At 37.9% G+C, this 24,829-nt stretch overlaps 3 protein-coding genes across 4 annotated transcripts; 1 reads left to right on the top strand and 2 right to left on the bottom strand.

The window, feature by feature from the left end:
• Window positions 1–480: 480 nt before the first annotated feature.
• Window positions 481–3,287, bottom strand: LOC121638151 (RING finger protein 148-like). Its single transcript, XM_041982702.1, has one exon. It carries the CDS (start codon window positions 2,878–2,880, stop codon window positions 1,783–1,785), a length of 1,098 nt encoding a protein of 365 aa, XP_041838636.1. The 5' UTR covers window positions 2,881–3,287; the 3' UTR covers window positions 481–1,782.
• Window positions 3,288–6,039: 2,752 nt separating this feature from the next.
• slc24a5 (solute carrier family 24 member 5) lies at window positions 6,040–13,919 on the top strand. Its single transcript, XM_041982575.1, has 9 exons — window positions 6,040–6,361; window positions 7,852–8,031; window positions 9,236–9,319; window positions 9,572–9,675; window positions 9,836–9,936; window positions 10,343–10,626; window positions 10,746–10,952; window positions 12,583–12,684; window positions 13,276–13,919. Exons 1-9 carry the CDS (start codon window positions 6,205–6,207, stop codon window positions 13,596–13,598), a joined length of 1,542 nt encoding a protein of 513 aa, XP_041838509.1. The 5' UTR covers window positions 6,040–6,204; the 3' UTR covers window positions 13,599–13,919.
• A 373-nt stretch (window positions 13,920–14,292) lies between these two features.
• Window positions 14,293–22,105, bottom strand: myef2 (myelin expression factor 2). 2 transcript variants are annotated; one of them, XM_041982507.1, is made up of 17 exons: window positions 21,930–22,105; window positions 20,846–21,048; window positions 20,011–20,063; window positions 19,093–19,100; window positions 18,904–18,997; window positions 18,207–18,398; window positions 17,966–18,119; window positions 17,826–17,875; window positions 17,678–17,738; window positions 17,068–17,169; window positions 16,691–16,732; window positions 16,514–16,609; window positions 16,283–16,378; window positions 16,101–16,160; window positions 15,017–15,201; window positions 14,884–14,935; window positions 14,293–14,673 (listed from the first exon to the last, which is right to left on the bottom strand). In XM_041982507.1, exons 1-17 carry the CDS (start codon window positions 22,037–22,039, stop codon window positions 14,510–14,512), a joined length of 1,722 nt encoding a protein of 573 aa, XP_041838441.1. In that variant the 5' UTR covers window positions 22,040–22,105; the 3' UTR covers window positions 14,293–14,509. The 2 variants fall into 2 exon arrangements, with proteins under 2 accessions (XP_041838441.1, XP_041838450.1); XM_041982516.1 differs by lacking the exon at window positions 16,514–16,609.
• Window positions 22,106–24,829: the final 2,724 nt, after the last annotated feature.

The following is a 24,829-nucleotide window of genomic DNA, read 5'->3' as shown; positions in this document are numbered from 1 at the left end:
GAGCTCACAAGTCAGATAGATTGGGGAGCATAATGTAAGACACAAGCCTAAAATTCTCAAAAAAAAGCCTGAAGAAATTCAGCTCCATTAGAGAATTTACTCTGGATGTATTTCTGAAGCAAAGTTAAAAACAGAAAAGAATATTTCTATTCCATTGCTTCATAGCTGCATATCTTTCCCTGCTCGGTCAGGCCCTCCTACTTCTGTGGTATGAAGATTAGTCAGCTCCAGCTCATGGTGTGTGTGTGTGTGTGTGTGTGTGTGTGTGTGTCTGTGCGTGTGTGTCTGTGCATCAGCTCCCACCTGTGTAGGTAATTATCCTCCCCTACAGTCTTTGGGAAAAAGACCAGAATTCAGAAAGCAAATGACAACATAACCACACACACCTGTCTAATGTAAAATAGTCCAACTGTACAGTCACACTCATATATCCTCCCTTCCCACACACATGCTTACGCAAACACCACTCTCACAAGCTTGTAAAGTTTGCCTCATTTTGAGGGATTTATTGCGTTCTAATAAGCATCAATGTGATTTAATACAGAAAGAGACTATTTTTTAACCATATAATTTAAGACTCCTGGAATCTGTAAGAGTGATGAAAAGGATTCAACAATAGAAAACTATATTTTAAGTACCATAATCAGCATCTCCCCACCAGAAAACAAAGAAGTGAGGCAATTCTTTAGCTTTATCATTTACTGAGAGACACACTTAAATCATGGAATTCTACGAACCTTTAACAAGCTTCTAAAGTCAACCATTTTACAGTTCAGAGGTAGACATCAGAGACTGAATAAAGGCACAACCTGGAAGACATATTCACTCTAAAACAATCTGTGCTGTGCAAGTGGAAATCAGCTGCTTAGAAATTAAAACACTAAACATATTATTTTGTCATTTTTTTATATGAACAAATAAAATTTCATGTTTCATAAACAAACCTAAATATACAGAATTTCAACAAGTACACAAAAATAAATTTCCCATATCTAAGCATTAAGAAAACATTCCTTTAAAAGTGTATCTACAATTCAGATGACATTCATTTTACTGTCTCATTACTGCATGATTCTGGTTCTCAAAAGTAGCTTCTGTTTCAGCCAGTTTTTATGGATGAAAAGCCCCAGATGATTTTATTCCCTCATGGTAGTACAACGTGTGACATGCTGTATTTGCAGTGAAGGGTGTGTACATAAGGAAATGTTTGCAAATCCGGCCTGACAACCTGTGAGACCCAATGAAAGTGGAAAAACCCACACCAGTGTAAAAACAGAAAGAGAAAGAAAATAAAATGGACATCAACTGCATGAAGACAAATAATTTAGAAAGACAGTGAGTAACTGTCTGTGACTGCAAACTATTCAATGTATAGAAAGAAATTTGGCCCCAGTTTCAAACAGATATTCAAACTCTTATTCAGATATTATTGAGATATTTAGATATGTTTCCCACTTTCTCCTGAACCAGTGTCAGCTGTGTTGATTTGACACCAGCGTCTGTGCACAACTTCTATGTTTGCATCTGAACCATCTAAAGCTAGTTGCATGAGCGCCATAATTTAAACATTTTTCCAAGATCATCTGATGAAATAAAGCTAATCAAATAGTCTATTTAGTCAAATCCTTGGTTTAAATATCTATTTCAGCATACCATCATTGCAAGATCATTTTCTCCTACTGCAACATAACAGTGGGATCCCATTTAGTTCAATGTATACCAGAAAACGATTTCAAACAATTTAACCATGTCCTGTTTTGTTGTTTTGTTTCCAGCTGTAGTTCAACCCCTCGCAGGCACCAGCTCTTCCTCAAAGGCCCTGTTGTCATAGTGACGCTCATGTGGCTCTGGGTCGGGGCTCATTGTGTCATTCAGTGGAACTTCATACATGGCGTCTCCTCCTGTTACTGTGATCACAGTGACCTCTGCTGGTGATTCTGCAGGCATGTTCTCCTTGATCTCCTCCTCAACTCCTAGGGCCTTCAGGATGTCGCACTTACACATGGGGCAGGTTCTCCTCTCCAGCAGCCAGGGCTCAATGCAGGCTTTATGGAAGATGTGGTCACAGGTAAGCACTGTCACCACATCGCCTACCTTGTAGGATTCAATACACACTGCACACAAATGGGTGTCAGAGGTAGTTTCCTCATCCCCCCGTTTCAGTGTGCGTACTTGGAGGCGACCAATTGCTTTCTTGGCCTCAGATTTCAGCTTCCTCTCGGTGCGCTTATGTCTGGTCAGACTGTATAGACGATTTGCAGAAACAAACACAAAGTAGGCGATTGATGCTGCTGTGACGATAAAAAAGGCTATCGACAGAAGGTACAGCCAGTAGGTGTCCATCCAGGGTCCATGGGGTCTGCCCACATTAATACACAACTGAACATCTGTTCCATTTTTCACCAACCTGAAGATGTCCATGCCCTTAATATTGCCGATCATGATGGCCACAATACCACCTGCATCTCCATGTGCCATGTTAGTAGTCTGGTTTCCACTGCCATCAGAATTATACACAACCACACCAGTTGCTCCCTGACGTTTTGCAGCATTGATCTTCTCGCTGAAGGTACAGTTACCCCTTTTCACCAGGGCTATCCAAGGCGGGGAGCTGAAATTGCGGTTGTAAACAGGATCTGGGCCACAGCCTTTGGGATCTCCCTTAGGAAGTGTTACAATCCCTGAAGTTTTTTCCAGTGGAGAATTACGACCATACAGACCACATTCACAATATGTTTCCACAGTCTCATTGTTGCTCTGAACATAGCTTACTTCCACCACGGATGTCCAAAACATCATGGCAGCTGAACGAGGAACAAGTCCTGACAAACACAGCAAGAGCAGCAGAAACTGGTGTGTCTTCTTACCCACGGTAACCATCTTCTTTACACAACAGGAAGCACTCTGCTAGCTTCTGTAGCGTCTTTAAAAACACCTTTGTTAATCCGAGTTCCTGGTTAGTTTCGTGTCACAGTGATCCGAGTACAGCTATGGTTTCACCCAACCTGCTGTCTTTGGTAATATGATCCTTTGGTAACATAACACGAGGTATGCGTCAGCCACTCACCTCTCGTTATCTCCCTGAACCTTGAACACTGAGCACTCCACACAGGGGCAGAGTGCTGCTATTCAACAAGTTGAAGTACACTAAAACACAGACCTGTGCTGTTTGAAGAGTCAAGGAACAATGTTCTTCAAGAGGGCGGGAAAAAAAATGCGATAAGCTGATGATAAGGAGAATTTTGTGGATCAGGAAGCAATACAGTGAAACTAATAAAAGCTCCTGACTTGCTTGTGTAATGATGAGTAAAGCATTTCAACCAGTTTTACCGGATCAACTTCTTTCCTTCCTTCCCCCTTTTTTTTTTTTTTTTTGTTTTGTGTCTTTTGTTTTTTAACCACCCCTCCTCCACGTCAATGGTCATTGTTTTCTAAAGCAAGCTGACAGGTTTTACTACTCAATTTTGTGATGTCTCACAATACAAGAACAAAACCTGTTTCTAACACAGATTTTTATTTTTAAACCATACATATAAATATTAATATTTGTCCTCTAAATAACACAAGATACACACACTATTATAAGTGTTTTCCCACTGTTTGGAGGCACAACATACCAGTGACAACTGAGATGGAACAAGGCATTGTTAAGTTTCCATTGTATCTTCTTACACAGAAGTGAAAGCACACAAACTCTGACCAGCACAGAAGCTTCCAATGACAAATGAGATGGAGAAGCTTCTTACCAAGCTCATTCTGCCTTGGTTCACAAATAAACTACAGTACAGAAACCTTTGAATAAAATATTATTAAATAACCCAGTGGCACAAAAAAATCTCCAGATAAAACTATTTGTTTAGCTGCAGCTCACAGTCATTGATAACGAGAAGAATGGTGTTATTATGATTCTTTCTTTCCTTAAACAGCCACACAGCAGAAAATAAAATGCAATGCAAAATGATAAGTAGAAGAAACATGCATTCCTTTTATCCATTAAAATTGTTCTGCTAACATGATGTAGTATTCATTTAGATTTTATTTATTTACAGTACCTTCAGTTTTGTAGAAATGGTGGCATCTACTGGTGTTTTAAGAATCTGTAAATAATAAATATATAAGGGCTGGTGCTTAATAATTATTTTTTCAGCTTTTAATAGAGTTCAGAATGATTTCTCGACACTTCATCAAAGTGAAAGTTGACGCAATTATTATAAATGAATTTAAAGGGGGTTCCTGGCATGAAAAGCATTCAAATAGCAAACCCTGAACACGTCAAACATAAAGAAAGAAACATTCAAAGTAACAAAGTTTACGAGGACAAACACAGAAAATAAAAACTTTTTTAAAATGTATCATGCCATTCATTAACCCTTGAAGGCTCATAGGCAAAGTTCAGATGCTAAAAAACAATTATTTTTAGTACAGACAATATTTGGAAAATATTGTATTGCTGAAGTTTATCAGTGACATATGTGCAAGAAATTATTGTTTGCCTGGTGTTATTGTCTGTCTAACTGGGGGGGGAATAAACGGATGAGGACAGAAGAACCAACACATCCATGGGGAAAACATGCAAGCTCCACATAAAAAAGTCCCAGCCGATCTTCAAACCAGGAACAGCCTTCTTGTGAGGTGTTGGTACTAACCATCACCCCACCATGCAGCCTGATCCAGGTTTTTATCTTACTTAAATTCAGGTCACCGCACATGGTCTACTGATGTTCCAAGTGGGTCTAAAGGTGCCAACAACCCCAAAAACATAACCAAGAAACCAAAACTGGTAACCACAGCTGCCAGAACACGACCTCGGTCTGTCAGGTCAATACACTTTAATGCACTGAAAAACACTGAATAAATGTATAGCTATCCAAAAGGCTTGGAAACATAAATATATTAAAAGTTAAACTGATAAACCACCAGATAAATAAAGACATATATGGATCAAAAACAAAAAAAAAAACAAAGTCCAACTTTTAAAATCCGGTTTAATAAAGGAATTTAAATTTTTAAAATGGGATTAAAAGATGGAAATGATATTAAATGACTTGCAAAGTACCGTATTTCATATCAAAGGCTTCAGAGCTACTGCTCATCCAGTATTGTCTCATACTGAGGCCCCTTTTCTATGAATGAACCAACATTCAAGTAAACCACAACCACAACACCACCGAGGGGCGCCATTAGCTGAATGTTGTGTGTGAACTGATCAACATACAAACACTGGGACTCAAAATCATCCATCACAGCAAGAGTAGAATGTGCAGCTTGACATAGCTTATATGCACTGATTACTGATGCGGGAAAAATAGAACGATGCAAATATGTGTAAACATTAAAAGTTAATTTTGCACATAAAAAGTTTGCTCCTGCTTGCCAAGTTTAGCTAATCTTCACAGATGGGCCTTTGAAAACATACAAGCAAAGCAACTCACCAGCTTGTGCTGCAGGTTTGTGTGTGATGCAAACTGTTGCATTTCTCTCGTGCGTCCAGGTAGAAATGCCCCACTGCTACAGTGATGCTGTTTGAAAGTGGGGAAACGTGAGGCATGTCCAAACAAGTCCAACACCCCATTACTCTTAACTCGACACACCCCCTTCTCTGTCACATGGGCTGTTTAGTGGAATGCGGATTTTATTTTTTTATTAATAAAATGCAGCCTCATTTACTACACTGGGTAAGTATGTTGTATTTGTTGTGATTGTGTTATGTAAAAAAAAAAATGACACTGATTGACTAATACAACATTAGTAACATGACTAATCATTTCTTCTTCATTTATAAGGTGTTTTTATCTCCCACAGTTAGTGAAAGCATCCCAACATTATAATTAAAGTACATCAACCTGCTTCGATCCTAAACTATAATTCTGTAACCCCCTCCGCCGCCTTAAGATGTGGTAAAGTGTTACGATTGTGACGACTTACACCCCCGGTGAGCCTCAGGGTGGAGGCTGTTCAACTCAGCTGGAATGAGTCGGAACTCGTGATCCCCCGACTCTTGGTAGCACCAGACCTTAAAAGATGCTTTCTCCCCCCGCTCCAATAATCTCTCTTTGCTGCTTGTAGCTTAGTGTTAGATGCAGTTCTCACCAGCACTTGCAACCTACATTAAATTTCTGCAAGCTAATTAGATTGTATAGACATATGAATCCTTGGAAAACTTTATAATTTTACTTTATTAATATTTAACATTTTCACATTAGTATGGGTAAAGCTGAAACGCTGCAGCAAAAAAGGAGAAAGGATTTTATACCCTACTTTTTGGGCTTTGTCATTTTTTTGTATGCCTCGGTTCATCTTGTATCATTTACAGCAAAATCAACTCAGGAAATCCACTCAGTGAGGCGGCGCCGCGCTCTTGGTAAGCGCATGTAAATATTATTATATCGTGTATTTATTTTTTTTATTTTATTTTTTTTAAGGTTGGTTTCTTTCACAACAAATCGGGAGAGTTTTGTTTCTAGTACTGAGTCGGTTTAACGCAACAACATAAATGTCAAGTTCATTTAAGTGTTTATAGGCTGAAGTTGGTTGGCAGACTTTTCACTTTCTCACATAGTGGTAGCCAGCTGCTATAAACATAGCTACTTTTATTCTACAGTTATTCTACAGTCATTTTTAGTTATGGATAAATGTTGTTAATGTATTTTTTAATATATAAATTAAGTAAGCTGAGATAAATTACTAATAAAAGTAAAACTTTGATCAGATGCACATTGTAAAGTTAGTTGGCACAGTGTTTAAATGTTATTTATTGACTAAATGAAAAGCAAATTCAAAATTATAGGAATGTATAGAAATAGAATGTATTGGCACATATATAGTCAGTTTCTGTCTGCTTATTTGTGTCTGGCAGATAAAGATCTTACTGTTTTCAACTGTAGTTAAGCTATTAAATCATTTGATTACCCTTTGACCTATGTGATTATATAAAAAAAATAAGATTATGATTTGATAAATTTCTTAAAATGCTTTTTACCTGTTGTGAATGTTGAGGACATATAAATATACAATCATTAAAAGATAACATTAAGATTGCAGTGCAAACAATGACACATACTACTTTCACTTGAGGATTACATGAGGGTGATGACTGGGGAGTAGACAGTTTTCTTAAAGCCACAGTTAACCACAATTTTCTTGTAACAGTAATACAAGCTAAAGAGGGGGGGAAACTGCAGTGGGGGGAAGTTGAACAGACTATTTTAAGTTGTCTGATAAGTTTGAGACAGCTAATTTTATTCTTGGTTTTGTGGGATTCTGCCTTTTATTCAACCAGTTTAGATGCTGTTAAAACTCCAAAAATGTTAGAAGCATTTCCCCCTGGGAATATATAAAGCGTATGTGGAAGCATACCTATTGAAGGTTTTTCAGGTATGTCCAACTGGGAAACAACCCAAGAACACAGTGGAGGGATTATATATCTCCTCTGGCCTGGTAACAACTCTGGATCCCATAGGAGGAGCTGGAATTGGTTGCTAAGGCAATGGCTATCAGGGGTTTCTTAATGGACTTGTTGCCCAGAATCCCAATCTTGGATAAGGGGAAAAGATGGATGGATGGATGGATGGATGGATGGATGGATGGATGGATGGATGGATGGATGGATGGATGGATGGATGGATGGATGGATGGATTTCTTACTGAATGTCACACAAGCCCAGCTAAATAACCTCTAATCAATTGTGGCTGACCAGCCATGACAAGTGTTTGCTCCTTCACATATTGCCATGAAAAAGCGTGTAACTGCCATTAAGACTTCAACCAGCCTATTTCCCCCCAAGCTACTTGCCAGTTGTTTGGGGTGACAGACCACTAAGCAGTGTGCATTTGTGTGTTTCCTGATTTTAGAGAATGAAACAGAGTGCATCTCACCACAGGCATCTGAGTTTCCTGAGGGCTTCTTCACGGTGCAGGAGCGGAAGGATGGGGGGCTCGTAATTTATTTTATGATTATTTTCTACATGCTTTTGGCTGTTGCGATAGTCTGCGATGATTACTTTCTTCCATCCCTAGAAGTAATAAGTGAACGTAAGTTGCATGAAATACCCTGTTTCTTTGTGTGTAAGTTGTGGGAGTAACCAGGCCATTATGCTCTTGTACAGTCAGGATTTATAATTATAATTATAATTGTGACTTGAGTGTTTGAAGTGAAAATATTTTGGAGGTTTTTAACAACAGACTCAATCCCCCTCAGCATAGAGAATACTAGTGTTGCACACATCACTGGAGGGATTCTTTAAGAACATTTTTCTTTGCTGAAATGGGCTTTGTTGCTCTGATCAAATGCCCCTCAATGAAGTCATTTGACTGCAAATCAGGTGATACACTTAGCCATGTATAGGTCCTTGATTCATATACTCCATATAGGTTGACATTACACATTGTCCTTCTGAGCTGTCACAAAGACTGATTTAACTGATAATCCTGTGCAAGTAGCACACCGTCTGTGGTTTTATTCTATGACAGACACAGACTCTGACTATAAATATTGTGTTTTGTTCTTCTGAGCTGCATCTGTGTCACTACTCATTTGCAGTCGGTCACTGATCTCCCTGTGACCTTTGCCACACTAATTCATTCCTCTTCCTGCCTTTTTTACATGGATCCATGATTTTAAAAAAACATCCAGATAGATGCAGCAGATGTCTTACGGTTTGTATAGAAGAATAGAATAAGCTTTATTGTCATTGTACAAGTACAACAAAATTGCAGTAGTCTTCCAACAATAGTGCACTCTTTAAATAAAAGTCTGGAAGTGTGAGATCTGATTGACCTGAAGCGTCATCCAGACGGTCACTAGTGATTGATTTGACTATATCATACAGTGGTATACACCAACTGTATCATTTAAACCTAATTTAAGGTATTTTTAATTAATGCAAATGACTTAAAGTAGTCATTCAATCTTTCTAAAGTGTCTGCATGTGATGAATTCTTAATATAAACTATAAGAAGTCTTCAAAAATGGTGAAAAATGAAAAACTCATGTTTTCAGCAGCTCACCACCACACTAGAGATTAGAATTAGCAAATATTCAACTTTTTTTTAAATAAAATTAATAAAAATGTCAACTAATTTATGATTTATCTTTAATGTAAACTAAAAGTTGCAGACGGATGAACACATTCATCTTATATCAAGCATTAGAGATTACAGTTCATATTACCCCTCTGTTGAACAGGTTTGTGTTTCATCTGCTTTTATCTTGTTTTGTTTCTTGGGACTGCCTCAGGTTTGGGACTGTCCCAGGATGTGGCAGGAGCCACATTTATGGCAGCAGGAAGTTCTGCACCTGAACTGGTCACAGCGTTTCTGGGTAAACATAAATCAGAAAAACACAACTAAAACAAGTGGTTATCATGACACTCATCATCATCATCAGTATCACTATACCTTCTCTGAATCAGTGCTCTCAATACTATTTGGGAACTCACAGGGAGGCAGGCCTTTGGTTGGGACATTTTTCCTCTCAGCTTTGTTTATTTTGCATAAGTTTCCTCTTCTGTTTTAATAAATTTACACGTTGCACCTGCCTTTAAAGCTAAGACATGCTGTTTTTATGCCTCAGGTGTGTTTGTGACAAAGGGGGACATTGGGATCAGCACCATTGTAGGATCAGCTGTGTACAACCTGCTGGGAATCTGCGCTGCTTGTGGAATCTTGGCTTCTATGGTAAATGTTCACAGCATACTTATTTGTTCTAACAAAGACCACCTATTTACTAACTCCTTGTTTAATGTGAGTGAAAACTTTGAAGGGTCAAAGCAGAACCATTTCTGTGCACATTGTGCTCTGTACGCTGTAAACCATTTATTTTTGTTGCCTTTATCAGGCAGGGCGTCTCACCTGTTGGCCCCTGTTCAGGGACTGCCTGGCATATGGAATCAGTGTTGCTGCTGTTATTGGCATAATTACTGATAACAAGGTGTACTGGTGAGTGAATGCGTGCGGTGATTAAACATTATATGGATCTTCAGAAGTTACGCCGCCTACATATAAGGTGTATACTTATAAAAGACAAACACAAATATGGCTGTTTATTGCATAACAGTGAGAACATGAAAAACAGATTTAAAGAAACAACCTTGACTCGCTGACATTTATTATGTTGACAGTTGAGAGCTATAGTTACTATAAGGGCTGAATTTGTTCTGTAATAATAATAAGTTAACTCAAAAGACATAAAATAACTTAAAATTTGGTGTGAAATAGATCTGCACTTATTAATGGTAACAAAATGATACTTGAGTTACATCCATTTATGAAAATGACCCAATGGTATGTGTACAGCTCTTTAAAGTGGACTTTTATGTACATTTTCAATGCTCAATCTTTCCAGGTATGAGGCTGCCTCTTTGCTGCTGGTCTACAGCGTCTACATTGTGGTTCTGTGCTTTGACCTCCGCATCAGTGAGTTTGTCCTAAAGAAGCTGAGCCCTTGCTGCACCTGTCTGGGCTCAGGCACCAATGAGAAAACGGAGAGACAGCCTCTAATGGGCTGGAATGATGACACCAGTTTGCGCATCCGCGGACGCTCAAGAACGGATAGCGGGATCTTCCAGGATGACTCAGGGTATTCTCAGCTCTCCCTCAGCCTGCATGGCCTCAATGAGATTCCTGATGGTGAGATATGCTCTCTTAGCTACACAATTCACAGTTTTATCATGAACTTGTACTCTATCACTTTGCTTGAGCCCCTGATGACGAGGAATAAATCTTGTTGTACAACTTCGTTCCAGCAGAGCAAAAAAGTGTGTTTACCATGCCGGAGAGTGACCTGAAAAGGATCCTCTGGGTTCTGTCTCTGCCTATCATCACTCTGCTTTTTATTACCATCCCTGACTGCAGGAGAAGATTCTGGAAGCACTGGTTCATGATAACTTTCTTCATGTCAGCTGTCTGGATTTCAGCTTTCACATACGTACTGGTCTGGATGGTCACTGTTGTTGGTACGGTCCTTGGTTTACAGAAAGTCTCATTTTGGAGGTTTTTCTTTTTTTTATGTGTATTATAAACTTTATGTATGTATAAAACATCCACCCTTTCATCCATCTATCATCTATACCGCTTTGTCCATTATGCGTCTCAGGGCAGCTGGAGCCTAATCCAGCATTTAGCAGGTGAGAGGCAGGGTACACCCTGGACAGGTCACCAGTCCATCATAGGGCCAACACAGAGAGACAAACAACCATTTACACTCACACTCACTCTTTTCTTTAGAGTGATCATTTAACCTAACATGCATGTCTTTGGATGGTGGGAGGAAGCTGGAGTACCCAGAGAGAACCCCTGCATACACGGGGAGAACATGCAAACTCCACACAGAAAGGCCACTGTTCGAACCTGTCCCCAGCCGAGGCTTGAACCAGCAACCTTCTTGCTTCTTGCTGGTTTGAGCCACATCACCGTGCAGCCCGTATATAAAAAGTCCACTAAATGAAATTGCCCATTGTCCACACCAAAAGGGTCACAACAAAAGCAGTTCTCCTCCTCCTCATTTGTAGTCCAGGATTTTCTTCCTTTACTTTAAAACTTTACCTTAAATCATATTTCAGTCTACTGGCTGGTTTTGAACACAGTAAACAAAGAAAGGGCAGCTACACAGCCCCTTAATAGTTTTGACCATAGCTGGAGCCAAAGTGGGAGGCAGGGTTTCTTAAAGAAATAGGAGCCTGAAATAAGCCATTTCAGTCTGAACTTGACTAGTGGCACTGCAACAATGCACAATACAAGAAAAAAAAATCTTAAAACAAAAACAGTATGAAAACCGGTTTATTTGGCCCCAAAACTCAAATGTTTGAATGAACTTAATACATGCTCTTTAACTCTTGGCATGAAGTTGTGTTATTGTTATATACAATTTTCTTTGACTTTTCAAATAAAAGTTAGGTGCTGAGCAGCCCCATCCCTCTGCAAGCCATTGTGGATCACAAGTGTTTGAAACTTGTGAGAAAAAGGTCCAATTTGCAGAATACAGTCACATGTTGGTCTGCTGGCTAATTCCTGAGATGCCATTGTTCGGGCCAAGGGGGTGGGGGGTATTATAGTTACATTGGGCCATGAGCCTAACCAGCCACAGATTATAGCAGCTTCACCCGGAGGAAACACAATCATGTGAGGACTGGGTGTACATACAGAGCCTGACATGGGTTTAACAACACATTCAGCCTCTGTCTACAATAGAGATGTAAGCTATAAAGCTGGCCCAGTTCATAAAGGCCAAAGTTATCATGTGATGATTGTAGGTCTACTGACGTATAATAAGATTATTATCTGGTAGTCATCAGATGAACATGAATATGAGTTAAGTCATATGAAAGAGCTAACAAAAAACAGAGTATGTGAAATTTATTTTGAATTATTTTAGTAAGCAATTCAAGCATAAATGTATAATTCTTATTTTGTATAGCCTGATTTAAGTCAATTGGATTCAGGATTATATATTATATTAAATATTATATATATTATTTAGGAGTATAGAACTTAAAATTGTCATGAAAATAGATATTTTTAGTTTAGTTAAATTAAGATATTTTCACATCTTTCAACTGTTTCTTTGTTTGCATTTTGTTTCCACAGGTGAGACTCTTAATATACCTGACACAGTAATGGGACTCACTTTGCTTGCTGCTGGAACCAGTATACCTGACACCGTGGCCAGTGTGATGGTGGCCAGAGAAGGTAACGTTGTTCAGTTTTTAACAGTAACAGTTAACAACATGAGGTCAGGAATGACAGAATGAGGAAAAAAAACAGGAATTTTATAGGTTCTTTACCAGCAGTATTAAATCCCTTATCGTGTGTGGTGACTGTGCAAAATACTAACGTACAAGCATGATTCTCATTAGATGTGTAAGAAAGTCTGCATTTTCCCAGAATACTGTCAAAACACACTGGAAGGTAGAAAAGATTATAGGAAAGTATACTAAATTTCTTTAAATGTCTTCCTTATTTACTCCCAATAACCATACAATAACTTAAACAAAACACTTCTTGCAGCTTATCTATTGGACATTAGAACTTAAGTGTTTTGGTTAATGTGTGAACAGAAGACAAGCTCCAGGCGAGGAAAACAAAGTGACCCTTTCTTGGGAGAGAAAACAAAAGATTACATACCCCAGGAGAAAACCTTGTTTCAGGGGAAATTTTCAATCAGGGCAGAGGTGTAAGGTCATAGAGGTGGTTCCCTTTTCAGCTGTCTTTTAAATTCTGAGAAAGCTTTAAAGGTGAAATTGTGAGTAAATTAACCATATTTACTTATTTCTTTGTCAGGGAAAGCTGACATGGCCATGTCCAACATTGTGGGCTCTAATGTGTTTGACATGCTGTGCCTGGGCCTGCCTTGGTTCATCAAGACCGCCTTTGTGGAGACCAACAATCCTGTAGAGGTCAACAGCACTGGACTGGTCTTTGTTTCCGCCACACTCCTCCTTTCAATTGTCTTCCTTTTTGTTGCTGTACACATCAATGGATGGAAACTGGACTGGAAGCTGGGACTCGTTTCTCTTATTTTATACATCCTCTTCGCCACTCTGTCCATCCTGTATGAGTTGGGAATTATTGGGAATAATCCCATTAGATTGTGCAGCGACTAAAATCTCATCATCTCAGAACTTAAGTTATATTTTTGAGACTAATAGCCCAAACAATAGAAATTGTAAGCTCTTAAAACCTTAAAATGTCAAGCCAAAGATGTATTTGCCCCATTTAAAATAATACACTATAGAAAACATGTGCTTGTCACAGTTGTGGAGGATGATGATCTCTGCTAGTTAATATTACCAAAGGTGGACATTTGACAAAGATCATTTTCTTCTATGCGCCACTGTGATTAAAGTAAAGAACCACCATCATTCTAAAATGTTTCCCATCTCAAAGACCTGTCTTCACAACTACCAGTTTGTAATTTATCCTATCCCAAGAAATAAATGTGAACTGAACTTGTTTTGCTTTGTTGGTTCGAATTGTGTGGAAGACAGAAAAAACTGATAAGCTTTTATGAGCAGGATAAAAAAAAATTCTCGTAAGAAGTAAAAGACTTCACAACACCTATGTGAACTTTAGACTGAGCTCTCATCTTATTTTTACCAGAAATGACCAAACATCAGGCAGGTGTGGCTCTAAAGACACACCTGACAAGATTCAATCACGAATGTCTTTATGATTAATGTGGAATGTCCTAACGTTAGATAAGCAGATGTGTTGGGGAATATTGAGAAATTAGACCACAAGGAGCATTTAAGAGCAAGAAGAACTTTGAGACTTTGATCTCAGAAATTTTACAACCTGTTTAAAAATTAAAAAGTTTATTTGTTCAAATAAACTGCCTGACAAATTATAAAGGGTTTACAAAACAAAGATAAAATACCTATGTAGTATGTATAAACAAAAAGAAAAAAATGAAATCAGTGAACACATGAAGTAATTGTGTTTTTAAAACAAAACAAAAGATCATTGGCAAGGGGGCTGAATGTGTAAGTGGGTTATTTCATCTTCTACAAAAGCTCTAGGCGTTGCGATCAATGCGGACGTCCACCTCCCGGCCATTGATCTTGGTTCCATTCATCATCCTGCAGGCCTTCTCAGCGCTCTCTGGAGAGTCAAATCTCACCGTTCCACATCCCTTTGACTTTCCATTTTCCATTTTGATTTCTGCAAACATTACCTGACCTGCAGGAACAGGAAAGAGCAAAGGCTGAATTCTCAAACTAGAATTTAAAAAAAATTTTTTTTTTGATTGACATTAAGCCTGTAATTCTGGCCCATTAGTTGACCGATTGATCATGATGAAATATCAGAAGTGAGTGAACGCTTTGTAAGTTAAACAACAACAGAAGCAATTTATACTGATCAATTATTACTAAGCAGAGGGGGACATACCACAATGACTGAACTTCTCTTTCAGCTTTTGCCATGTCAGGTCATAGGACAGCTGCAACACAGAAATATCTCAGTCAGTACATTTGGCAGGTTTAATGTTGGGTTAGGGCAGAAAGATTTAACCCATACTTACATTCCGCACAAATATCTGACAGCCGCCCTTGGACCCAGAGCCTCTATCAGACATGCCTCCACCCATGTGGCCTGATCCTCCACCTCCATAGCCACCAAAGCTGCGGTTCATGTCCATTCCAGACATTCCTAAACGGTCAAAACCGGAGCCCATTCTGTCCATGGACATATTCCCCATCCCACCACCTGCAACACACACAAACAGGTACATAGATAAATGAGATCAGTACATCTAAATATGATCATGTTTTACCATATGTACAGGTCTGAGCAATGCATCTACAGATTTGTATGAATGGGATTTTAAAACAGTGCTAACACTTTTACATTCATTTCACTTCAGTGAACAGAGTGAGAGAGCCACTACGTTATTCAATAAAACCTCTAGAAAACAAGACAAATGCTGAGGCATGAGCTCGTGTCTTCACAAAGGCATAGTAGATACTTCAAAAGTACACAGAAATTTACAAAGGACTGGGATGAAATGACATTTCTATCAAAGAACGTCCTGCAAGTTACAAGAAAAGCAACATCAGCAAAACATTTCAGCCTGTATTTATCAGCTAGAACAAAGACTGCAACAGCAAAATATTTCACAATTGTAGCGCACATCAAATGCAACATCTTCACAGGTTTGTTCAGGTTCAGAGGGTACACTAGGTGTTGCCACACGTGAAAAAGTCTTTCCAATGGTTTATCATTCCAATGTAATTCATTTTAGAATAAAATTGAACATATTTTCATTGATCAGGCCAGCTAAAATAAGGCTGACAAAATTACTGTGCACTTCTTGATCAACCTGTGTTAGCCTGCTGCTGTTGCAGCTTCTCCTTACCACAGACACTCTTTACAGGCCAACGGCTCAATCTGCTGCACCAGCAATTATTTCTTAACTTTGTTTTTAGATCACTGTTCTCTTTTTTTTTTTTTTTAAACCAAAAAACTAATTTTTCCCAATAGAGTTTAAAAAAAATGAAAAAAAAATTTGTGAATACTGTGACTATTATTATCTTAACTTTTTTAGAATAAATTAAGTTAAAAGAACTGCTATTAAAATTACAAAGTGGATTTAATTGATCCTTTACCTAATCCAGATCCCATATGTCCCATGCCACCACCTCCCATGCTTCCTCCAAATCCTCCACCTGAAGGACAGATTTAAAAAGGAGACAACAGCAGAGAAAAGTCACAAACTTATTCAAATTTGGCTTCACCTAATAAGATAGGAAAGGAATTCTGGATTGTCTGAGGTCAGAATGTCACATACCCATTCCTCCAAAAGAATCCCCAAAACCTCGACTCATTTGCATGTCACTGTGGCCAAAGTCCCGATCCATTCCAGTCATTCCTGACCGGTACATTTCTCAACACATAAAACAAAAAGAAAAACCTTAGACTGAAGTTTCCAGTAACAAATATCCTGATTTCAGTGTTTACAGCTCAGCAACCCTGAACTGACCCAAATCTCTGTGCAGCTCAAATTAAAATACTCTCTTACCTCCCATTCTGCCAGCTGGTGCCAAGTCTCTCCCAGCAAAGCCACCCATGCTGCCCATGCTTTCCATGCTACCAAAGCTTCCACCACCACCCATTCCTGTCAAAGCACCACCAAGTTAGATCATAACTGCCCCATTAACATTAGTTTTCACAGAAAAACAGGTAGCAAAAATCTTACCTCCAAGTCTGTTCACTCCACCATAACCTGAGACATCCATTCCTGAGCCAGAAAATAAATTAAAGTGAGACTAAATCAAAGTACAAAATGAATCTACTTTTAAATGAATTCAGTGGAAATCCACCCAGTGTTGAATTTTTTTGTAGGTGCTCTGCTTGTCTTGTCTCTGCAACCAGATGGAAACTGCTGCAGAGCCTAAGCGCGAACCCACAGATTTGCCCCAGACTTGTTGAACCCCAGGTTTAACATTTTCTTAGTATTCTCGTCTTTATACATCTACAGCCAAGAGGTGCTGATTAATTTATAAAAAGCAGCTTTTTGCAAAAATAGACCACATATGAGAATCATTACATAACAATATTTGAGAGGTGACTGACCTCCAGGTCCCATGGAGCCCATCCCACCACCTCCGCTTAGACGGTTTGCATTTATAGGCTGCCCTCCTGGCCCAAGACCCATGCCAATACCACCCAGACCTCCTATAAGGTAAAAGAGAAATAAAGAGAGACAAAGAGACAGATACATAAAGAAGAAATTGTTAAAATTAAAAAAAAATATATTAAAGGCTGACTTGATCTCTTCATTTAAGCCTTTCTGCATAGCTCAATTCATATTTAGCAAGACTGATGCTTTCTTTTTTTTTCCACTGTGTGGACATAAAAACCTTCCTTTAAATAAAAAACAGGCTTTGAATAAAGAGTGTTTCCAATTACAGACACAAACTATCCCTTTAACAACTTCTCCACAGTTCTACAAAATGATCGCAAGTGTTCCAGCTACAATTTATTTTCTGGTTAACAATTTTCTTTGATTGCGTATGTACATGTCAAGCAATGTGTATATCACAGACAGCATCAACATTTCCAAAACTAACCCACTTGTTCTAAAAATTCTGTCAATATGTGCTTTGATAAAAATGTGTCCCTGAAAATGTTGCTATCTTCAACTCCATGAACGTCCAAGACAAGCTGATAATGGCGTACTCACGTGGTAACTGAGGTGATTTGTCTACTTGACGGAAATCATCAGGAGGAAGAGACTTTTCATCCTGCAAACCCACACAGAAAATGTTAACTCTGGTTATTTTCACATCTTTAAAACAACTTAAACCAAAGAATAACTAGAAATGATGTACCATTTTAACATGCATCTGTCTGTCAAAGAGCATCTGTCCATTGAACATGGCTGAGCACAGAGTCAAGGAACAGCGCACAACAGAATTGTTAAGCTTTGCTCTTAGTGTTTTTATTTTTATGTTCTTATTTTAAAGGATACATATGGCCTGTACAGCTTCCAGTGGCTGCTCAAAGGTCACTGTTCCCATTCCTCGGCTCTTGCCATCTTTATCCTCCTTTATATCTGCCCGCTTCACCGCACCAGCCATGCTGAACACCTCCTTTAACTTCTTCCAGCCCACCTTGAAATCCAACTGCAGAACACAGAAATGAAACGATTTAATACAACACAACCACCCATCATGGTTAGACTTAGAAAGGCTGTATTACTATGTCCTTACGTTAGCCACAAAGACTGTGTTGCCCAGCCGTCCAGCCTGCAGTGCATGGATAACCTCAGGTGGGATGTTTGGGTTGTTGGCAATGGAGGGTGGGATGTTCATTCCACTAGGCCCCATGTCCTGTCCACGACCTCCCTGCTGACCTCCTCCCATGCGCTGCAGTGCACGTCGGGCATGCTCCCCATCAGGGTCCTTATATAAGAAACATCAGAAACTTACATTTATTTTCTATAGAAATCATCCACAATAAGCGTTAAGAATCAGAAAGGTGAAAATTCACAGTAATTCCACATTTGGTTGGGCTACTTGGTGAACACTAACTGTGGACTATACTTTCAGTCCAACATGAAACAGATAAATACTCCAATTTACAGAAATGAATAAGCTGTTTAACAGAGATCTAAAAATACAATCACTTGCCAATGGGGAGTATTTGGGTTAACAGAAACATGATAATCATTGACATTTCAATTATTTACTGTATGAAAAACTAATAAATTTGCACCACTACTACACCGGAGTAAGTACACTTTATATTTACTGCTGAATATGTACAAGCAAAGCAAAGAAACTATTGAAAAAGTCTTATGTACTTATTCTAAACGCTTAAAAGATAAATGTAAACAGTAATAATAATTAATTATAGTAAAAAATAATAATAAAGACTTAGTTATTTAACTATTAAGTTCATTCTCACCTCCTTAATGTTGAGTGGTCTCCCATTCAGGTCATGCTTATTCATGGTTGACACTGCCTTCTTCACAAACTCCTCATCTTTGAACTCCACCACACTGGTGAATGAGGCAAACATGAGGAAACACATGAGTCCATGAAAGTGACAGAAAAACAAACGTTCTATATTTGAGAGAGTATGACAGTTTCTTACCCACAACCCTGCACATCGGTGAATCACAGGAGTCCAGGTGGCACACAATGAGTAAACAAAATGCATTTAATATAAAGACAAAATACTGTGACATTATAAATTAAATTTATCAACATGATTTTATGTTCTAAGACTGCATGTTGGCCATACTTGGCTTAAGCCAGCAGGTTATTGCTTGTTTACTGCAAACAGAAGAAAAGGGACAATAAAAGCTAACTCCTTTTTTTAAACATGATGTAAGAAAGATGCAATCTTTACCATATACTATTAACAGTAAATAAATAATCTGCAGTATTTAAGTTTTAGTTAAACATTTGATCAGACACCCAGGTATTACATTTTAGCTTTAACATTTAGGTTTGAACTGGATCACAGTTGCTTTGTCATGAAAAAAATATATGCCCTCAATTTTTTAACAATTCTTTCAGGCTTTACCTATTTTGACTTAAAAAAGGATGGTGTCATTTACACTTGACTCTATAACATGTACTTAATATTACATGTATATCATCAAGACTGTTTCACTCAATTGAAGAGAAAGTTGTTGCATATAAAAGAATTTAAAAAATAAATATCTTTTAAGACATTAGGGTCAATCAATCAGGTAAATCACACAAACCTACATTTCCCTTTGAGAATGGCCAAGCAAACAAACTTTTAAACCAATTAAAATGACAACAACAAAAGCAAAATATATACTCTTGGATGAGTTCGTTAGGCTACTTTTCCAAAAAATCAACAGGACATCTCCCTTTCAAATGAATATCAATCATTATCCATCTATCAGGCTCTAAACACAACCTATTATATCTCCAGTTCAGTGGACCCAAAGGATCAGAGCCTAAAAGAGCACATTATTAATGAGAGCCTGCTGAGGGCATTTAAAACCTCGTGCAGCAAGTTGGCCACATCACTTACCCTTGACTTTCCTTCTGCATCCTTAAAGAGCTCCACGTATGTAACCTCACCAACTACATGAGACATACAAGGGAAAAATACCAAAAAACAAAGTAATTTAAAGTCACCAAGTCTTCAAGTTGCCTTTGGCCTTGGCAATGCCGCTACGGATGGAGATGTCCCATTAATGATCAACAGTCAGCCCAGACCAACATCCCACCAGACAACACCATGCCTTGCTGGGCATTGACTGAGACACCCAAAGGCCAAGGCCAGAGAGAAACACAGCTACGTTAAACCTGGGAAATTCAAAACACTTCAACATGATCAGTTTGTCAACAGATTCCATTCATGGCAGTAAAGAGTTTTGTACCATCCTTTGAGATCAAAAGGCTTCATTAGACCCCCTTAATTCAGGAAGTAAAACATTACAACATTTTAGTCAAGATTCACCTTGAAGCATATGCAACAAAAACATTCAACAATCAATTCTACTACTAGTTTGAGGTTACAATTTGAAGCTGACAATGCCAGAGAACAAGTGACAATAGAACTAAGTTCATCTTTCTTTTCCCACATACATAATCAGCCCAAACTAAATTGGTGTCCATCCAAAAATATAATTATATATATTTAATTTAATTTAAACACCAATAACCTATTGAAAAAAATATCACTCGAAGTTGTTTCCTTAATATCTGCACAAGGAACATCCAAATAAAACTACACACTAACAGACTAATGCTGGAAGCAGGATGTTGCATCTGGTAAACAAAAAGAAAGGGTCAAGAACTTCTAATCAGATAAGAAGACAGAAAGAAGGGTAAGACACCATACCCATCACTGGGGACATTACCTTTCTCACGCATTAGATCTTTAATAGCCTGCCATTTCATGTCGTAGGGGATATTGCTGATGAACACACGGTTCCTGTGAGAGCTCTTCTTCTCCCCACCATGTTTCTCCTTGTAGGGGTGAAAGCGGGTTCCTCTTCTGCTGCTTGAGGATTTATCTTTAGAATCATGTTTTTCTTTGGTGGTCTTGTTTTCTTCACTGTCCCTACAATGTGCACAGAACTACAAGTCAGAAAACAGTCCAACTTCAAACTTGCCAATGACATGTACAACAAGTCGGACTGATTTGTTTGGTTATTTAGATGACATTTGACAGATCAGTATTTGAATGGCCATGTGTTTTGGATATCTGGAGATTTTCTGAAATGTGGAAGACATATTATCCCAAATAAAAAATAAATAAATGCCCTATAATAACAATAATAATACTTAATTGTTATAATCAGGGTTTATAAAGTGAGTGTAATTTTAACATATTTGATAATATTTGTATTTAAAAAATATTTTAACACCCTTTCACAAATAGATTATGCTATGTTTGAAATAGAATCGCATGCAACTGATTCACCGACGCTGGCTTATTGTGCGGCATTGTGGAGCCATTAGCAGCTGACTTTACGTTCGGTACCTGCCACAATGACCGAAACACTACTTGGTTTGAAAGAACTAGGATGTTGACGTTTGTAAAAACGCGTGAAATAAATTAATACCAGTGTTATTTATCAAATAAATCAAATGAGGTATAAAACTAAGATTAACTTGTTGACTGATTGAATTTGGATATCTACATTTCCACAAGATGTAGCTAACACGAGCACCACACATGAATTAGCACAACTTGGCCCATTGCACCTAAGACTGAAAAGACCCCAGCATTCATTGTCGTTCTGATGTTTATATATATATATATATATATATATATATATATATATATATATGTATTCATTACACAATTTGTACTATTGTTTTAGAAAGAGGGGCAAGAGGCCTCTTAGCTAACAATAGCTAGCATCCTCGGACTCCATTTTGGCTAAGCTAGCTAGCAGCTGTATAGACGTTACATAGAGAAACGTTATTATTACACACGTTTTCATGCCATTGGGGGTTTCTTGAGATGTTTCATCGGTTTCGGACTTGACGGAAGCAGCAGACTCTTCTAGTTGAGGCTCCTCATCAGGCGTTATAACGTCTGCCATGTCGAGACTCTCCTAACCCTTTCACACACACACACAACGTAGATGCCCCGACGCAGTTAGAAATGTGCAGTATCCGCCTCCAACGCGAGATTTGGAGCTGTTGCTAAGCAGCCTGGGTGAATAGAATAGAATAGAATAGAATAGAATAGAATAGAATAGAATAGAATAGAATAGAATAGAATAGAATAGTGTATATCTAATGGATGGTTACACATGTCCAAGTATCCAGTCAGCCAAGTATTTTTTTTTTTTAATTAAAATTAGTCCCTGAATATCTTGCAGCTTTTGGTCCAATTAAACTACTATAATATAGCAGCCAGATTATACTGTACACAAATTTTTTGAAACATTGTCATTGTAACAGAATGCATTGACTGGTAAAGCTTACATTTAATTGAAATTAAAACAATTTCATAGGCTGAAAAAGTGCTTTAAAAAAAGGCTCAGTCTTTAAGACGAGAAAGCATACATAGTGTACACATCATTTTAACAATGCCACTTCTAAACATAAAACCTAAATAATATAATTAAAAGAAGTAATATATAACAGAAAGATGAAGATGTAGCACAGTGGTGAATATACTCCTGCTCTAACTTTTTAAAATCATATTATTGACTGGGAGGGAAAGGGAGCCTTCATCTAAAGCAAATAAATAACTTCACAGTCCCAATTTTTAATATTAAACCCTCAGCTCAGTATAGGGTCTTCAGAAAATGGCCTCTTCAGCTTAGCTTCAATAGGAATTGGTACATTATGCTCTTTCAATAGCTTTATAGAGTGAGTATTTGAGGTTTGAAATCCATAATGTATTTTGGTTTTATTATTATGACATTTTTCAGAACCATCTGTTACCATCAAGATGATATCTTACAGACCTGTTTTTGTTTTTTCTTTTTTTTAACTATTGTCAGAGATTTTATTGGCCTATGATAAAATAGCGAGACTAACCTTTAACATACTGGATGGCACATGCATGATTCTGTAGAAGCAAAATCAGGTCAACAAACTGATAATAACAGCTGCTGGATGAGTTGGATGAGATGTTCTCAAGCTTACATTCTATAGATGATCTACAGTTCATACCTGTACTGCTGGGAAATTATTTAACCCCTTATCAAGCGGGGTTTTTTTGGGCAAAAACACCTGTAATATGACCTCTCCAAATTAGAATTACTGCTGTTATTGAACCCTCTGGATTGTAAGTACAGGCTTGGGCTCTTTGTAAAGGTAACACTCTCTAGTTTCACCCACAGCAATCAGAAACACTGTAAGTATTACTGATAAAAAGTTACACACTTTAGAACACACAAAAAAAAATATTTTTTTGTCCTCACCTAACCTGTACGGAGGAATGAGACCAATCTTTATGGGAAATATTGATGTTTGCTCTATAGCGAGCCCTCAAAGGTAAGGAAAGTCAAGATTTAAACTTTCTGCTTTTCTGTAAAAAAGGCTTTAGTGTTAGCGCTGTGGTTGTTGGTTGTCAGAAGGGTTTATATCATCGGAAAGACGAGACTTTGAGCTTTCATTTGATGTGTATATTATGGGCAATTATGATGGAGGGGCTTGCACACATGGCTGCAATGTTGTTGATTAGTAGTCATGTTCCCGGGACCGGTACGTCTGCATCGTAAGGGGTTAATAACCTTGCCGTTAGTAGGTCATCACTTAAGCTTGTATAACAACAATAAACAATAAAGATCATTAACAACAACAATGAAGATCTTGAATTGAATTAAATTGAATTGAACTGAATTAAATTGATGGCTAAATCACAAATTTTATCTGTGTCAGAGTCCCAAGTGGAAGTAACACCAATAAAAATGTATTGCTACATTGAAGATTTTTAAAATTATTTTATTTTAGGGTGGAAACAACAGCAGCCTCATTAGACTTGTTATTTCTTCATAAAAGTGACTTGTTTATTGGCTTCATTAAAATGTTTGCAATGCAATATTTGATCATTTATCAATCAAAATATCACACCATCATCCATTAAAAAAAAAAATAAAATAAAGAGTGGATTTCATAGAGTTGTGGGGTCCGGTAAGAGATAATAAAAGGTTCTACTTTTGTTATTTGGTAGGCCTAATTAAGTATTTTGAAAATCTGTGTAAAGTCTCTGCATCTTTGTATTTTACAGTAAGAATTTGTAATCACACAAGAGTGTTGCACAGAATTCTGTAAAGTTGAAGCAGGTCTTAGAGTCATTGTTTTATAGTTTTTATTATCAGTTTTATTCCTGACCTGTTGCCTGGCTGAGATAAAATTCAAGGAATCTTTATCCATCTGTCCTCTGGACACGGTATGGTATTTGAGTGTACTTTATGCAACATGTTCTTGCCTCAGCCGGTTCTCTTTAAGAGCCAGAAGAGTCCAATTACTGTCCCTTGACACACTAGTAAAGTCATTTTTACTCGTTCTGCCTGTCAAAAGATATGATAAAGGCAGCGCAGAGGCATGTGTCCTAATATAAGTCATTGAACTTTTGATCCTTGTCACAATAATGGACCTACAATCCCTCTCTAAGAGCAAATTCACTTTAAAAGATTAATAAGACACTGCAACCAAATTCCATTCAACTCTGACAGGACATGATATGATATCAATAAAGTAAAATGTCTCATGACTTCATTGTGAGCAAATCCTAATCTAATATAAAGGAACAGTCAGTAAAATTAGTGTGAAATAAAAAAATGTTCTTATTAAAACCGCCTTACTGCTTGCTTTTACTGAAATACAGCCAAGATTCAGCAACACAGCAAGTCCAGAAAATGCTGCTGACCCAA

This window comes from Melanotaenia boesemani, chromosome 1 (genome assembly GCF_017639745.1).
Source record: "Melanotaenia boesemani isolate fMelBoe1 chromosome 1, fMelBoe1.pri, whole genome shotgun sequence".
In the NCBI taxonomy this organism is placed as follows: domain Eukaryota; kingdom Metazoa; phylum Chordata; class Actinopteri; order Atheriniformes; family Melanotaeniidae; genus Melanotaenia; species Melanotaenia boesemani.
Note: the sequence above shows the minus strand (reverse complement) of the source record. Positions and strands in the feature narration are given on the sequence as shown.

Bases quoted from the DNA above. Each gene is read 5' to 3' on its own strand.
- LOC121638151 (XM_041982702.1), bottom strand. From the start codon at position 2,880: ATGGTTACCGTGGGTAAGAAGACACACCAGTTTCTGCTGCTCTTGCTG.
- slc24a5 (XM_041982575.1), top strand. From the start codon at position 6,205: ATGGGTAAAGCTGAAACGCTGCAGCAAAAAAGGAGAAAGGATTTTATA. The intron at 9,676-9,835 runs GTAAATGTTCAC...TGCCTTTATCAG, and splicing joins GTGGAATCTTGGCTTCTATG to GCAGGGCGTCTCACCTGTTG. The intron at 10,627-10,745 runs GTGAGATATGCT...TCGTTCCAGCAG, and splicing joins CCTCAATGAGATTCCTGATG to AGCAAAAAAGTGTGTTTACC.
- myef2 (XM_041982507.1), bottom strand. From the start codon at position 22,039: ATGGCAGACGTTATAACGCCTGATGAGGAGCCTCAACTAGAAGAGTCT. The intron at 16,610-16,690 runs GTAAGATTTTTG...GTGCTTTGACAG, and splicing joins TGGAGTGAACAGACTTGGAG to GAATGGGTGGTGGTGGAAGC. The intron at 15,202-16,100 runs GTAAAGGATCAA...TGTGTGTTGCAG, and splicing joins ACATATGGGATCTGGATTAG to GTGGTGGGATGGGGAATATG.